We start from the raw sequence: 15,948 nt of genomic DNA, 5'->3' as shown, positions 1-15,948 counted from the left end.
CCTTTTTGGTTTAACACATGAAAAAAATGTTGTCCTCCAACGAAGAACCAAAAATAAATTTATAAATAACGTAAATTAAAGTGATAAATTTTATAAACAATAAGATATGATTAGGTATCCCTTATGCATATCCTATCATGTTTATCAAATAAGTATTTTCTATCCATGAGGCAGCTCTCTTAGGAATGAGCAAGGTAAATATTATAGTGTTTTCCTTGTCCTAACACTTGAACATCACTAGATACCACCATTATCACATTAATGTCATCCATAGTGCACCACACATTGAACAATATAAGTGTTTATCATGCTCATATCTTATATGCTACTCTTATCATGCTTTTTATTCGATATTGTCATTATCATGTCTTTGTCATCATAGGGACCTAAAATGGTATATTCTTAAGGTCATGTTAAAATGTGTTCCCAAATTTTCCATTTTTCTTTCACTCCAAATATCAACTCGCATGAATTATATTAGAAATCTTAAGTCTACTAAATTGCATACAAGAAGAAATTGATTGAGACATGATTGAAGTGAAATCTAATTCAACCATCATTCTCTAGATGCAAAGTTCTCATATCAATTCTAAGCCTTTGAGAATTCCCCTAATCTCAATTGTGAAAGTATAGCTAGCACTAATGTGAAGGCCAAAACCACAAACCTCAACCTTCATTATCTTGTCTAATAAGCCTACTACACTGAGCATTCTATGGATTCTCTTTTGAAGCCCTGTGTTTTCCTAATTTGAAGTATCTAGCTTTCAAGAAATACCACATAATGAAGGGTACATTTTGTGTGGAAAAATCCTTAACCCTTTCCCTTGGACCCCTCACTTATAAATGTTAATAGCATATTCTAATATCTTCATTGGTTAATGGGCCTAAACAAGTCCTCATCAAATATCCCTTTGCAATGCCATACACAAAGCATATGTGAGTTTTGCCTCTTGCAATTCAGATACCATGAATGATGTTAATCTAAGGATAGGTATCTCAATTTTTTTTTGTATTATCCAGCGTATCTCTCACCCTATGAATAAGGAATTAATCTCTTTCGAGATGTGAGCACTACTCAAGAATCGAATCTTTGATATTTTGGTCTTTCTAGAAATCTAATAAGGTCTTACACCACTAGATCAACGCATTGTTAGTAGGTATTAATTTGTGTTGTTTAAATTTCATGAATCTTGATAATATTGCTTTGTCAACCTAAGGAATTAGGTTAATAATTGGGTTTAATAAGGTTTTGGCCAATCGAATTTGAGTTATAATTCATAAGGGAGCTAGATCTTCAACATGGGATTCAAAATAGAATACCAAAATCAAGGATAATTCAGAGGATGTCCTGTCTATGAATTACTTGCATTCATAATGAAATTAAATCATCCATCTAACATTTTATCTTAATTTTTGCCATTTAAGTATTTGTGTTAATTAGCCCAGGAAAAACCCGACAATATTTATTGATTTTGTTACTTGTTTTATATTCTTCAACTTCCAATATTATTATTGTTAGTCTAAATAGTTGCTAAATTAATGAATTAGTATTAGATAACAGATCCCAACAAACAATACTTAAGGAATAAGTGCACTTGTTGAGCTGTCACATCACATTCTCTAATCTTGCATATTTTGGATCGAGCACAAGGACCAAAGATCACTTGGTTTGGAGAGGATAACCCACCTAATCTTTAGAGACAAAGCATCATCATTAAATAAATACATATGATTAAACCTCAAATCACCTATGCTCTTATGCAAATAGATAGTGTCCCAACTAATAAGGTGCACCAAACAATGGGAGAACTTCCCCAAGCAATTTGTTTAATAAATATTTTTACTTATTAAAACAAGTTAGTTTAAATATTTACTATACGCTCAATCTATTTTATATCTTAATCTATATATTATACAGTTTAATATTTATACACTTTTAATTGTAAGAGTTTTTTTACACTATAAAGTTATTATCTATCATTGAGGTGTTAATTCTTATTGATTGACTCTTTAATAAAAATAAAAATAATACATATAAATAATGAAGGAGTAGATGATGTATTAAGCATATAATAAAACTTTACATTAAATCATTAATGGTGTATAAATATTAAATACACCTTAAATGCTTTGATTAACACATCTAAAAAAATATTACACACCCCAACAAATTCCGGAGATCACTTCCGTAATTGTATTTCTTAAGATACATCTTCTATGTTTGATTGAGATTATTTTTCTATAAGTTTTTTCATAAAATTCTTATAATAAACAAAAAAAAATGTTGAAGCTTGATTAGTTGAAGCTTGATTAGTTGAGATGGTAGTCATGTTATTACATATATGTGGAATGGAATGATGTTACATACGTGTAGAAGGACAAAGAGGAACCAACAAAGGAGTTTTTCTAGTTTTTCTAGTGATATAAGATTATGTTAAATATTAAATATTCGATTCCTAGGAATAATATTTATTGGGATAAATAATTGCATATCTCGAAAGAAATTAGTTTCTTATCCAAAAAGTACAAAATATCTTTAATAGAACAAAAAATAAATAAAACGAATGGTCAATCATTTGATTTTTAAAAACAACAAATAATCACATACCTCAACCTAGATTATTATTTTTATCCAGGGATGAGGGAGAAAAGGATACCATGCTTATACCAAAACCCATAAGGCAAATGCATGCATTACTGTAAAATCAAGCTGACGTGGGAAATAGTGAGTATGGGGCCAGATGAAAATATCTTTGCCACGTAAGCACACAATCTAAGCTTCTGATAGATCCTAAATATCTTCTCTTTCTCTGTTCCACTCTGTTTAAGCCGCTACCAAGTCTTCTAAACATTTTCTTCCACTAAATCTTTCTATAAATTTGAATACTCAAAGTAAAAATTCCATTTTTCAAGATTCAGTGTTTTACCTTCTATATCAGAATCATAGTTTCTTAATAACTCACTTCTATATATAGCATTACTCGGGTACAAATTAATTTTCTCTAGTTTATATTAATATGAATTTTTTGCTGCATTTTCGTAAATTAATATTTAATTTTTTTCGAGTTTTGTTCCTTGTCTTTATACTGGTTTATGAAGTAGTTTTTGTTCTTCATCTTCGTTTAATCGCGAGCCTAGATGCAACAATATAGTTACTATTTAGTGATCATGATGTCATAAGTTTAAATCCCGAAATTAATGTTCGGGCTGTGTAAATCTATCTTCTCTGGAACCTATTATTTAGGAGGTTCAATGCCCTTTTTTATGTCTTTGGTGAATCAGATATAGTTTCTTAGCTATTTTTTTAGTGATAGTTTTCCTTAAATTTGTTTCTTTCTGTTCTTTTCCTCAAGTTTTGGGTTCTATACTTCTATTAAGTATTTTGAAGATTATCTGAATTATTTGGTCCTGAAGAAAATTGAATGCTTCTCTCGGAAAATCTGAATCTCATTGTGTTACTTAGTTTCTCATAGCTGCTTTTGCTCTGTTTTGTAGGACTCTGTTTTAGGTTTTGAACAATTACCTATGATTTTTCTTTCACGGTTTTATACTGGAAAGAAAGTCAAAATTTTGAAACCATTAAATACATTCCAAAACATTCAAATCTAGAGCTATACTCTGTAGTGAATAACTACAATTTTTAGTTAGATGCATTAATTTGTCATTGCATTGAACAATATTTTTAAAAGTACTACTTATTTTCTGCTGAATGGGAGAACTTTTGTGAAATTTGTTTTTGGTACATAACTTGTTATTGATGGATTTGAAAACAGACTCTTCACTTGGGGGAGTAAGGCTATCGTTATCCATCTGAGATTGTGAGCTTCGTGCATTGGGCTGCCTATTTTTGATGGAAATAGAAGGATACTAAGGTAACTTAAAATATGTAGACATGACGAAACAGAGAATGTTGAATTACGATATTTTGATTCTTGATTGGTAGCTGGTTCTGGCTTGATTTTGAGGTATTGGTTTTGATTGGTAGCAAAAGCAGACAACAATACCTTGCAAGTAAATTTCTGATTCAATGGCTAGTTCTAGATCTAGAGAAAGGTTGATTGAGTGTCTTCAGTTTTCGTCATTGTTCTGGCCTCCACCACTTGATGATCAACAAAGAAAGGTACCATCTTAATAATAACTATTTTAACTCCATTTTTCTCTGTTTTGTTCTTGAGAAATAGTGAAACACATGAAATTAATAATATAGTGTTTGTGGTTATTGTTGTTAGTATATTATAACGGTTTTACCACCATTAGCTGGGTAATGGTTAAAGAACTTGAAAAATGAAAGCCTTTGTTGAGAAATGACGTATTTAATTAAGAGAGAATGTTGTTAGTTTTCGGATATAGACTATTATTATTATTTTATTTTTTACACATAAAGTTCCAATGTTTCATATTGAAATTATTAGATAATGAGCAGTTAATGTAAAAGAAAGGAAGAAAATTGTAAGCCCTTTTGGTTGGACGGATATATTTTTTATTGAGGATTAAAAACATTGCTCGGTTATTTTTAGCTGTTGTAACCAATTTACTAATATTTTTCTGATGAAATTCTGCTATTTACAATGAAGGTTTCAACTTCACTTATTCTACCCAATTGGACATGGTAGCCTTCCAGTAAAAATTTTAGACGGAATGCTTTAAATTGACTTCGGTTTTTTTACTTATATTGCTTATTTGTGCTAGGATCAAGTTGCTGCATATGTTAAGTACTTTGGTCAATTTACACCTGAACAATTTGACGATGATATTGCAAAGGTATGATAAATGCAACTATATTTATGGATAAACCTTGAAAATTGGAAATAGATATCTAGGAATTTGTGTCAAACATCACTCACTAATCTGTATTGCTTTGACAGTTGATCCACAGCCATTATCCTTCAAGGGAATTACTCCTCTTTGATCATGTTTTGGGTATTTATGCTTTAACTCATGTTAGTTTAAATTCTGTTTGAATAATATAATACTATAACAATGAATTTAACAATATTTCATGTGTGAATTACTAATTTATGTATTGACTTGTATATTCAGCCGTACTTGTTCTTCATCATCCAGAGCACGGGCATGCAGTTGTACATCCAATTATTTCATGTATTATTGATGGTACACTAGTCTATGATAAGACCAGTCCTCCATTTGCTTCTTTCATATCTTTAGTCTGCCCAAAAAGTGAGGTATGGTATTGTCGATTTTCTTCTTATATAATTCATATGCATAGTAAAATAAGTTTATAGCTTGTGAAATGCAGCCGCAATTATTTGCATTATAAATGGTTAAGACTTTTAGTTTTTAAGTAGCTAAGTATATCATTTTAATCAGACTCTGTTTCTGCAAAGAAGATCCCTGCTAAGCTTTTCATTTATTCTCTCTAATTTTACAGAATGATTACTCAGAACAATGGGCTCTGGCATGTGGTGAAATCTTGCGTATTTTAACTCATTACAATCGCCCCATATACAAAATGGAAAGACAATATTGTGAAACCGAAACAAGTATTGCCGAAAGCCATGCAACAACTAGTGAATTTCTAGAGAGGGAGTCTGGCCATAATTCTTTGATGCAACAGGATAAGAAACCTATAAGGCCCTTGACACCTTGGATTACTGATATATTGCTAGCTGCACCTTTAGGCATTAAAAGTGACTATTTCCGGTGGTGAGGTTTCTGTCATTATGCATACAAAGTCACATATGGTTTGTTAAGAAAAGAAAGTCACATATGGTTTACTTCGTTTAATTTCAGTAAATGATGTTAATTATGTTTGTTTTAGCTCTACCTGCAAGTTTCAAGGCTTTTCAAGGTTCATAAGTTTCAAAAACCAAACTAAAGCAAAATTCATGGTTTAGTTCATTTCTGAAGCATGTTATTGATGTGTCAAGTTTGGCTATTACCTTGTCAGTAGACAAAAGTTTTCGAAAAACATTACAGAAATTTTGTATTGTTTTCTGTGCAAATCACTTTATTCTCTTAGGTCTTACCACAAAGAAAGTTCTCTTAACTATAGTTCTGTATCTGGATAAGCTGAAGAAGGAGAAAAGGAGGCTGCTGGAACAAATTAGTTTGAGTTTATTATATCTTCAAGTCGAAGGATGTTCCAGTTTATTCAATGAAATAAAATAGATGGCTTAAGTTGGACTCTTGCTCATTTGGTTTAACGTAACGTTTCATGATTTTCAATTGGTAGCATATGTTTGAGCAACATACATACGATTTTAGCATCCCATCCTTTTGGTTTGATTCTCTTCTTTTTATCGTAGTATAAAATAGTTTAATTATACCAATTAATTGAATTTAAGATTCCTCATCGCTAAGTTCTCTTGTTTCCTCTTGAACTGGGAGTATACTTTTGCTTAAGTCAATGGAAATTGGCATGCATTAACAGGTGCAGTGGTGTTATGGGAAAATATGCTGCAGGAGAACTCAAGCCACCTACAACTGGTAGGTTATTTCTTTGTTTTGACCATAGAATTTACTATGGTTATAGACAGTATTGTTTGAACAATTATATAAAAAGTTTTCCTGAGATAACGGAGAATTTGTCGTAGTTGTATGTATATCTTGTTACATTTTACTCTAGTTTGACTAACTTTACGCTGAAAGTTTTTGTTCACATATTATAGCTTCATTTTCCTTTATATTAGTTACTGATATAGTTAGTCCCAGACATTGCCTTATTCCTTCATGTTCATCTTCTCCCTTTTGATTACCTATGTCTCTCTCACATCACTACTCTCAAGTCTCAACCACCTTTCTTTTCACTTACGCCAAAGTTGATAATGAAAACTTACTGGTTATTTAAGTCTTGATAATTAAAATCAATAGTAGAAGGAAATATTTTTTCTTCAGGAGGATTTTTTGAAATTGGATTTATCCTTCCCTTTAGCTTCTTCCCGTGGTTCTGGGAAGCATCCTCAACCGATGCCTTCAACTCCAAGGTGGGCCATTGCCAATGGTGCTGGTGTTATATTAAGTGTTTGTGATGAAGAAGTTGCTAGCTATGAGACTGCTACTTTAACAGCAGCTGCTGTCCCTGCACTTCTACTTCCTCCTCCAGCAACAGCTTTGGATGAGGAACTTGTTGCTGGATTACCGGCTCTGGAACCATATGCACGATTATTTCATAGGTTATTCTGAACTAAATACCTCTTGTCGTTTAGTTTTTCCGGGAGGATATCTATCTGAGAAATTTTATATACCAATATTATGCAGATATTATGCCCTTGCTACTCCAAGTGCCACACAAAAACTTCTTCTCGGCCTTCTTGAAGCACCCCCATCTTGGGCTCCAGATGCACTTGATGCGGCTGTGAAGCTTGTAGAGCTTCTACAAGCTGCTGAATATTACGATTCTGGAATAAGGGTAAGCTGTAAAATCTTAATAAACAGACAATATTTTGTGATGATAGCATTGATGGAGACACCACTTCATCATCGTCATGGCCTAAATAAAACACTTCTAAGTGAATATTGGGAAATAAAGTTAGAAAGTCATTGGTTTGCAAAAAACAAAAGGCTGCATGCACTGCCATAATGGCATGAAGTGCACAAAAGAATGTGATGTGGTAAAACCAACACTAAATATGTAGTATGCTTTAAAAACCCTTTATAAATTCTGAACAGGTGCAATATACATTTTATACATGCAGCCTACAAGATAGCATACAATTATGCATATTACTGTTTTCTTCTGCAGAAACTTTATGAAAGCTTTATAACCAACTGACTAATTCATTTTCTTCTTCTAAATGATAATACAGCTTCCTAGAAATTGGATCCATTTTCATTTCTTGCATGCTATAGGGACTGCAATGTCCATGAGAGCTGGTCTAGCAGCTGATGTTGCAGCCGCTTTGCTTTTCCGTATACTTTCACAGCCTGCATTACTTTTTCCCCCACTTAGGCAAGTTGATGGAGTTGAAGTTCAACATGAACCATTGGGTGGCTATATTTCTTCCTACAGAAAGCAGGTTATGTTAATATTCATAAGCTACCTTTATCTTTTCCTTATTTTACAGTAGTGAAGAGTATGCTATTTCTTTATGTGTAATTAAGATCTATAAAACTTACTGTTGATCAGATTGAAGCTCCTGCGGCCGAGGAAACTATAGAGGCTACAGCCCAAGGCATAGCATCAATGCTTTGTACCTATGGTCCAGAGGTTGAATGGAGAATTTGCACCATTTGGGAAGCTGCTTATGGCCTAATTCCCTTAAACTCCGCAGCTGTTGATCTTCCAGACATTGTAGTTGCAACCCCACTGCAACCTCCCATACTCTCATGGAATTTGTACATACCCCTGCTTAAGGTTCTAGAGTATCTTCCTCATGGAAGTCCATCAGAAGCATGTCTCATGAAAATATTTGTTACTACAGTGGAATCTATCCTTCAGAGGACATTTCCAGATGAGTCCACTAGTGAACAAAATAGAAAAACTAGATATCTCTCTGGTACAGGTTCTGCCTTCAAAAACCTTGCTGTAGCCGAACTTCGTACTATGGTTCATTCACTTTTTGTAGAGTCATGTGCATCTGTAGAACTTGCTTCACGCCTACTATTTGTTGTCTTAACTGTCTGCATTAGTCATGAAGCCCAATTCAATGGAAGCAAGAAACCAAGAGGTGAGAATAGTTATCCAACTGAAGAAATGATTGAGGAAGTACAAGCAATATCTGAAAGCCATAAAGAAAATAAAAATAGGAAAACGAAGAAGCAAGGTCCAGTGGCAGCATTTGATTCTTATGTTCTGGCTGCTGTTTGTGCTCTTGCTTGTGAGCTTCAGTTGTTCCCTTTGGTTTCCCTTGGGAACAATCATTCAGTCTCCAACAATGTGCAAGATGGCATAGATTCAGCAAGAAACCATACTCACAGAATTTTAGCAATTTTAGAGGCATTATTTTCATTGAAGCCATCTTCTGTTGGCACCCCATGGAGCTGCAGCTCAAATGAAATAGTTGCAGCAGCTATGGTAGCTGCACATATTTCTGAACTATTTATACGGTCAAAAGCATGTAAGCATGCTCTATCCATTTTGATGTCTTGCAAATGGGACAGTGAAATTCACTCCAGGGCATCATCATTGTATAAACTCATAGATATTCACAGCAAAGCTGTTGCATCCATAGTTAACAAGGCAGAGCCACTGGGAGCGACCATAATTCAGATGCTCGTTAGTAAAGACTCCCTTGATAGTAGAAAAGAAGATCGCTGTGAAAGTAGTAGCTCCTTTGGCCCTGGGAAGACATCTATCTCACCTTCCAAGGAATCAGCCCCCTCGGAACTACACAAATCTGAGAAAACATTATGTTCAAATGAAATATCAGGATGTACCTCTAGAAAAGGTGTCACGGATTTCCCATTGATTGCTTCTGATATAGCAAACTTTCTCACAGTGGACAGGCATATAGGATTCAACTGCACCGACCAGATTTACCTTAGATCCATGCTAGCAGACAAACAAGAATTATGCTTCTCTGTAGTGTCTCTTCTGTGGCACAAGTTGATTGCATCTCCTGAGACTCAACCTTGTGCAGAAAGCACTTCTGCTCAACAGGGGTGGAGACAGGTACTATCACATATACAACTAGTAAACTACTACCCTCTTTTATTTTTATGAAATGGTCAAAATTGTTTAACCTTTTTATTCCTGCACTAGAGGAATGAATGTTATTTATTTATTTATTATCATTATAGAGAACTATACCTTTTCAACTTTATTAACCATTATGTGATTATGATGTTTAGGTTGTTGATGCATTATGCAATGTTGTATCAGCATCACCAATGAAATCGGCTATGGCAGTTGTTCTTCAGGTCCAATTTCATCTTTTTATCAAATGATTGCAGAACTAATAACTCTGGCCGTAGACTAGGACCTATTATATTTAACCTTAATCATTAGCATTTTTGGAACTTACTTCCAAATTTTAGAATTGTCATTTCTAAAACCCTTAACTTCAAAATAAAATTTCTAAAACCATTGAGTAGAGAAGTCTTTTAACGTCTACAAATTTTACATCTGATGTTGTAGATTTTATCTTACAGGTGTCCTAATTAGCTCCCTTATTTGAGATTATTGTTTGTTATCTTTTAAATTTTCATTTCCATAGTCACTTCTTTGGGCTTGTTGCTTGTCAGGCAGAGAGGGAATTGCAGCCCTGGATTACCAAAGATGATGACCAAGGTCAAAAGATGTGGAGAATCAATAAGCGGATTGTAAAATTGATGGTCGAACTATTGAGGAATCGCGATAGTGCAGAATCATTGGTGATAGTGGCAAGTGCATCAGATTTACTACTACGAGCCACAGATGGGATGTTGGTGGATGGAGTAGATTGCACTTTGCCACAGCTAGAGGTAACATGTAGCAACATTACCTTCTTTATCTATTTCCAAAGCTTTTTCTTCTACTGGGTTAAATTATCTCTTCCTTATCTACATACAATAATAACGAACAAGATTTGGTCCATTGGTGTAAGGCCCCACTAGATTCTCATGTATCATACAAGGCCAAAGGCCAATGTTCGATCCCTAGTAGCGACATTTGCTAGGAGGAAAAACCATGCACCCCGAAACAGATTTAGTTCATCAAACGAAAATACCCTTGGTTAACAGAATAAAAACATAAAATAGTATGAACTCAACCAGAAAATAGAAAATTGTCTTCATAACCCAATGAAAATAGAATATATTTCCCTCAAAAATAAAATGTTCTATCTTTAATTTTAATTACTTGAGAGTATATGTTGTCATTTTGTTCAATGCTGGGATCATATATGTGTACCTAATCCTGTCCCAACCTCCTCCCTGAGTGGTGGTTAATGATAGGTTCCTCCTTGTGAAGCAGCAAGAAGAGGTGTGTACTTGTAAGGCGCTTCAACTCTCAAGCTAGGGTTATGCAGTAGGAGAGAAAGGTGTATGAAAATAGATGTATAAACCAGAGTGCCTTAAACATGTATTTATAGAGTGCATTTACTTGTAGGGGAAGTAATATCTAATTGTGAAGAGGTATTGTTTCCATATACTCATGAAAGGGATTTGATCCCTAAATATCCTAATTAAAGAGGGATTATGTTACTACAGAATACTTATTAATCAAGTGGTTACCTGAAATATGAATAATTAATTATGAAGGGCACATAGCTTGGACCCAGTGATTCAAATTACGGACTGTATCACGTGAACATCATACTGCAATGTGGTGTGACACCAAATCACAATGATGCCGCCCTATTGGACCGCATCGAACTGAAAATTATATTTTTAGTCACAAAAAAATTCACACCACAACGACCGCAATCTGCACTGCAACTGCCACAATGACCGCAATCACGGTAACTGAAATCGTGACCGCAACATAAAACATTGTTTGGACTGCAATTGCAGCAGTCACTTTGGGCTGCTCATGTTGGGTCCCAATCCAGGATACCCATCCAGAACACATTCAATCTGAATTTTTTAGATTTAGTTCTCTCCAGTGATTATAGAGCCTACATGCGTATGATATGTTTTTTGAGATAGATATTTTCCATTGTTCTTTGGTTCACATGCATCAGTTTATGAAGTCCTTGTTTCCTTATCCTTCACTGTGTCCTAATATGAGGTAAAAGGACATTGTTTTTGGAGCAGCTTAAAAAAAATCTCAAGGTAAAAGGACAAATTTCTTATGCTATATTGTAGACTATTGCTTAAAACTATTGCAACCTGGTGTTGTATATGGACTATTGCTTCCTTTTGTAGCCTTTTAATTCAAAATTTTCAATCTGTTGACCTAAAGAAATTTCAACCGGAATACTATTCAAGTCTCTTATATAAACTCGACATTTAGCATTTGTAACACTGCAAAGGAGGATTTGGTATTTCATAAGTTTTCAGGTTTAACTTTATCCTTAAGATTTACTGATATTCATAGTTCAAGTCTTGGTAAAATTGGCCAGCTACTGGAGGCGGCAGCAAGAGCAGTTCGGCCAGTGCTTGAGTTGGGAGAATCTGGACTGGAGGTGGTGAATGGCCTTTCAAACCTGTTAAAGGTAAACAAACTTGGCTCATTACAAATTCTAATTTGGCTGGCTCTATACTGAATATTTGTTAGTTAAATATGTCACGAAATAAGAGAAGATAGACTGATTTATGTGTCATTGCCTGATCATGTAAGATTTCATTATATAATAATCTAAACAACAAATTACTACGATGTACCATAATTACAATGATATGTACTATCAGAATAAATCATGTGGTTTCTACTAATTCTTCCTAGAGTGTAATATCCATACACTGACAGTGTAAAGATGTAGTCATTTACCATTCATTTTGATTACTTTTTTACGAAGAGTCAATGATGATGGAAAATGAACGGTGAATGATGTAGTGACAGTGTAAAAAACACTTATACTGTCTGAGTATACATCGTTTTCTCTTGTTCCTAACTACTAACTAGTACACATAATATATTTTCATATCTACATGCACACAACACATATTAGAAGTACTGGCTAGAATCAGGAAATTCATTGATATAAGGATGTCCTCTAGCCACGCCTATAAAACATTAAAAAGGATGTCGTATTCTAGATAACAACTGCATATTTTAGAAGGGAAAATCAAATTCAAAACCGAAGTAACTTATTATTGAAGGAACACCTCTTCCCCTACTACTAAAATGCTTGCATAAATACTACTAATTGAAAAGAGAGAAAAAATTGACACATCGCCTAAGAAGTTTGTTGGGTTTATTCAAATATGAAGTTCTACATTTAATATGAGGGGAGGAATGAAAGATTTTATAAGTAGAAAAGACTCATGAAACCATTGCCTTAAGGTTTTGGTTCAAGACGTAATGTCTCGCTTGTAACTCTCCACCCTTTCCATACCCTGGTAACGATGGAACTCCCCAGTGGTTGGAGGCTCTCCAGTCACAGTCTAGGCCAACAAGTGATATCAGAACCGATAGTTCGGCTGTGAGATGATGTACTTAAGGGGAAGCAGATGATAAGGTTGTTTGTGAAAGCTAGGAATTTCAAACAAGAATTCGAAAGCTTTAAAGAATAAGGAGTAGAGATTCCAGTAGAATTTGATGAACAAATCTGAACTTTCTTATTAGAGATCAAATGTGAGTGAATTGAAAGATTACAAGATGGTTTCTTTAGAAAATTGACAAGCTAAATCAGTAACTTGTTGCACAAGTTACTTATACAAGTTTGTTCTCACTAACCAACTTTCCCTCCAAAACTATCATGTAACTAACTAACTCCTATTACAAAAATACCCTTAACAATGGATCTATAAGTGTTTAGTACCTACACTTGAGGGAGAAATTGTTGGGTTTATTCAAGTTTGAAATCTCACATTGGATGTGAGGGGAGGAGTGAAAGAGTCTATAAATGGAAAAGGTCAATGGAACTAATGTCTTAAGGTTTTGGTTCAAGACGTGGTGTCTCACTTGTGGCTCTCCACTCTTCCCATACCCTGGTAACAATGGAACTCTTCGATAGTTGGAGGCTCCTCGGTAATAGTCTAGTCTAACAAAGTTCAATGTTGCTCAGCGCAATATATCTATATCCACCAAGGAGGAGTGGGTACTCTCATAATCATTCCAATTCTTATATAAGCATTTATATATCACCAGAATTTGCATGATAACACTTTCTATCCTTATGGTCATCTTAGTTTCTTATTTAGAAATAAATTTATTCCATACCTTGTATGTTTTTCACATATCACATTTTTATCACATCTTGATTGAAAGGTACATGAATCTGCTAATAAAATAAACTTGAAAACTATCTATAGCAATATTTAAATTTGAAACTTAGGTTAATCCCTTTACTTATTTGCTTGTTTTGGAGTTAAAATAGGACTTGTTAACTTATGTACTTGTGCGTGCAGTGTCGCCTACCAGTTACAATCAGATGCCTTTCTCATCCAAGTGCGCATGCCCGTGCTCTGAGCACTTCAGTTCTTCGTGCCATGTTACGTATCAGTTCAATCCGATCTAGTCTTTACCCGCCACGAAAAAATGGCATCCATGACCAATGCTTCAATTTAAATTTCATTGACTGGCAAGCTGACATAGAAAAATGCTTGACATGGGAAGCTCACAGCCGACGTGCAAATGGATTGTCTATTGAGTTTCTTGATACCACTGCTAAAGAATTAGGCTGTACAATTTCTATGTGAAATTCTTATATGAAACCGGGTGGAACCATCTTTTAGTCTGTCATTTTGTTTAAGATAGAGTCTCACGGAAACCATGTTATCTATCTCCAAGGACTGTGTTTGAATCTATCATGTGAAGGAATTGTCTATGACTCTATGTATAAGTTGATTTTTTTATATTTTACTTTATCAAAGTTTGCTTACATGGTATTAGTAGTATTAGATTTAAGTGATTAGCAATTCATAAAGAACATGATAAGATGTAGAGAAATAGATGAATTCATAGTGAAATTTGTCACTCTAGGCCATCCATAATTGAACTATAGTTTGTGATATGTGTTCTTTGGTTATTTTATAATTTTGTATGCATCTCTTTAACAACCTTATTGGTTTGTGTAAGTGAGTAATTACCTAAGAGATGCCTATTGAAATAGGAATGTTATTATTCAAATAATGAGATTATTTCACATATTAAACTAATTGAGTGAGTTGTTTATGGAATTTGATTCTCTTAAGGGGTTATTTGATGAATGGAGATCATCTGTCTCATTTTTGTATCCTAATGGTGTCTCAATCTAATTAAAGAGTGTCATTTAATTAAAAAAATTATAAACATAAAATATTTCTTTTATATTATTTAGTGGAATGTGATTGGTTTGAGACATAATAACATGAGATTCTTGTTCATTATTTGACACATGAAATTGGAATTCTGATTATAATTCTAATCTCAATCCCATTAACATTAACAACTACTCATAATCATAAATTTATATTTGAGTTCCTAAAGAATTATAATGTCGAATTATAATTTTAAATCTAATTTCCTTAATTTGGTAGGAATGATGACAAGGTGGTGGAAGAGGAGAGGGAGGTGCGAGAGGCACTAGATGTGATGGTGATGGGATGGTGACAACTATGATAATAGAGATGTTGTGTCAATGGTAGGGTATTGTGGGCGACTACACAGGAGATTGAGTGATGTGGTTGTAGTAATAATAATCGGCAACTATATGAGAAATTGAGTGATGCGATTGTTGCAATAATGATCGATGATGACAATAGCGACAATGACAAGACAACGATATTAACTGCTATATTATGGTATTTGCTTCTATTTTTTTGTTAATGTACATTAAAAAAGTACCTTCATTTATTCAATTGCAATTCTTAGGATTGAAACAAAGATTTAGAATAAGCTAATTTAGTTATATCATAATTAAGGATGAGAATAAGATAGGTCTTGTGATGGGACATATTAAAATGTCATCAAACACATGAGGGTGGTGAATTGTGTTTTAAAACTTTTATTTGGAGAATTAAAAAATAGAGTAGACAAATCATATAGATTGAAAAGAAGTTTTACACTATATATCTTATAATGTGGTTGTGGTAATAATAATCGGCAACTATATGAGAAATTGAGTGATGCGATTGTTGCAATAATGATCGATGATGACAATAGCGACAATGACAAGACAACGATATTAACTGCTATATTATGGTATTTGCTTCTATTTTTTTGTTAATGTACATTAAAAAAGTACCTTCATTTATTCAATTGCAATTCTTAGGATTGAAACAAAGATTTAGAATAAGCTAATTTAGTTATATCATAATTAAGGATGAGAATAAGATAGGTCTTGTGATGGGACATATTAAAATGTCATCAAACACATGAGGGTGGTGAATTGTGTTTTAAAACTTTTATTTGGAGAATTAAAAAATAGAGTAGACAAATCATATAGATTGAAAAGAAGTTTTACACTATATATCTTATAATGT

At 33.7% G+C, this 15,948-nt stretch overlaps 1 protein-coding gene across 8 annotated transcripts; it reads left to right on the top strand.

Annotated features, from left to right (window-relative positions):
- Positions 2,838 to 14,498, top strand: LOC109325738 (protein GIGANTEA-like). Of its 8 annotated transcripts, none has more exons than XM_019558269.1 (16): positions 2,838 to 2,985; positions 3,774 to 3,872; positions 3,986 to 4,120; positions 4,690 to 4,761; positions 4,866 to 4,920; positions 5,041 to 5,183; positions 5,390 to 5,664; positions 6,392 to 6,447; positions 6,893 to 7,133; positions 7,219 to 7,369; positions 7,767 to 7,976; positions 8,087 to 9,571; positions 9,751 to 9,819; positions 10,144 to 10,362; positions 11,943 to 12,035; positions 13,894 to 14,498. In XM_019558269.1, the coding sequence occupies exons 3-16, from the start codon at positions 4,028 to 4,030 to the stop codon at positions 14,182 to 14,184; spliced, it is 3,453 nt and encodes a 1,150-aa protein (XP_019413814.1). In that variant the 5' UTR covers positions 2,838 to 2,985; positions 3,774 to 3,872; positions 3,986 to 4,027; the 3' UTR covers positions 14,185 to 14,498. The 8 variants fall into 8 exon arrangements, with proteins under 8 accessions (XP_019413814.1, XP_019413813.1, XP_019413812.1 ...); XM_019558268.1 differs by having other exon boundaries at positions 3,774 to 3,939; positions 3,982 to 4,120; XM_019558267.1 differs by having other exon boundaries at positions 3,774 to 4,120.

The sequence above is a fragment of the Lupinus angustifolius genome, chromosome LG13, assembly GCF_001865875.1.
Source record: "Lupinus angustifolius cultivar Tanjil chromosome LG13, LupAngTanjil_v1.0, whole genome shotgun sequence".
Lineage (NCBI taxonomy): Eukaryota > Viridiplantae > Streptophyta > Magnoliopsida > Fabales > Fabaceae > Lupinus > Lupinus angustifolius.
The sequence above is the reverse complement of the archived record's forward strand: the minus strand, read 5'-3'. Positions and strand labels throughout refer to the sequence as shown.

What these genes read in the sequence shown, in the direction of transcription:
- LOC109325738 (XM_019558269.1), top strand. Translation starts at nt 4,028, where the DNA reads ATGGCTAGTTCTAGATCTAGAGAAAGGTTGATTGAGTGTCTTCAGTTT. An exon ending in TTTCTTCCTACAGAAAGCAG is followed by an intron (nt 7,977 to 8,086) that starts GTTATGTTAATA and finishes ACTGTTGATCAG; the next exon opens with ATTGAAGCTCCTGCGGCCGA. An exon ending in CTATGGCAGTTGTTCTTCAG is followed by an intron (nt 9,820 to 10,143) that starts GTCCAATTTCAT and finishes GTTGCTTGTCAG; the next exon opens with GCAGAGAGGGAATTGCAGCC.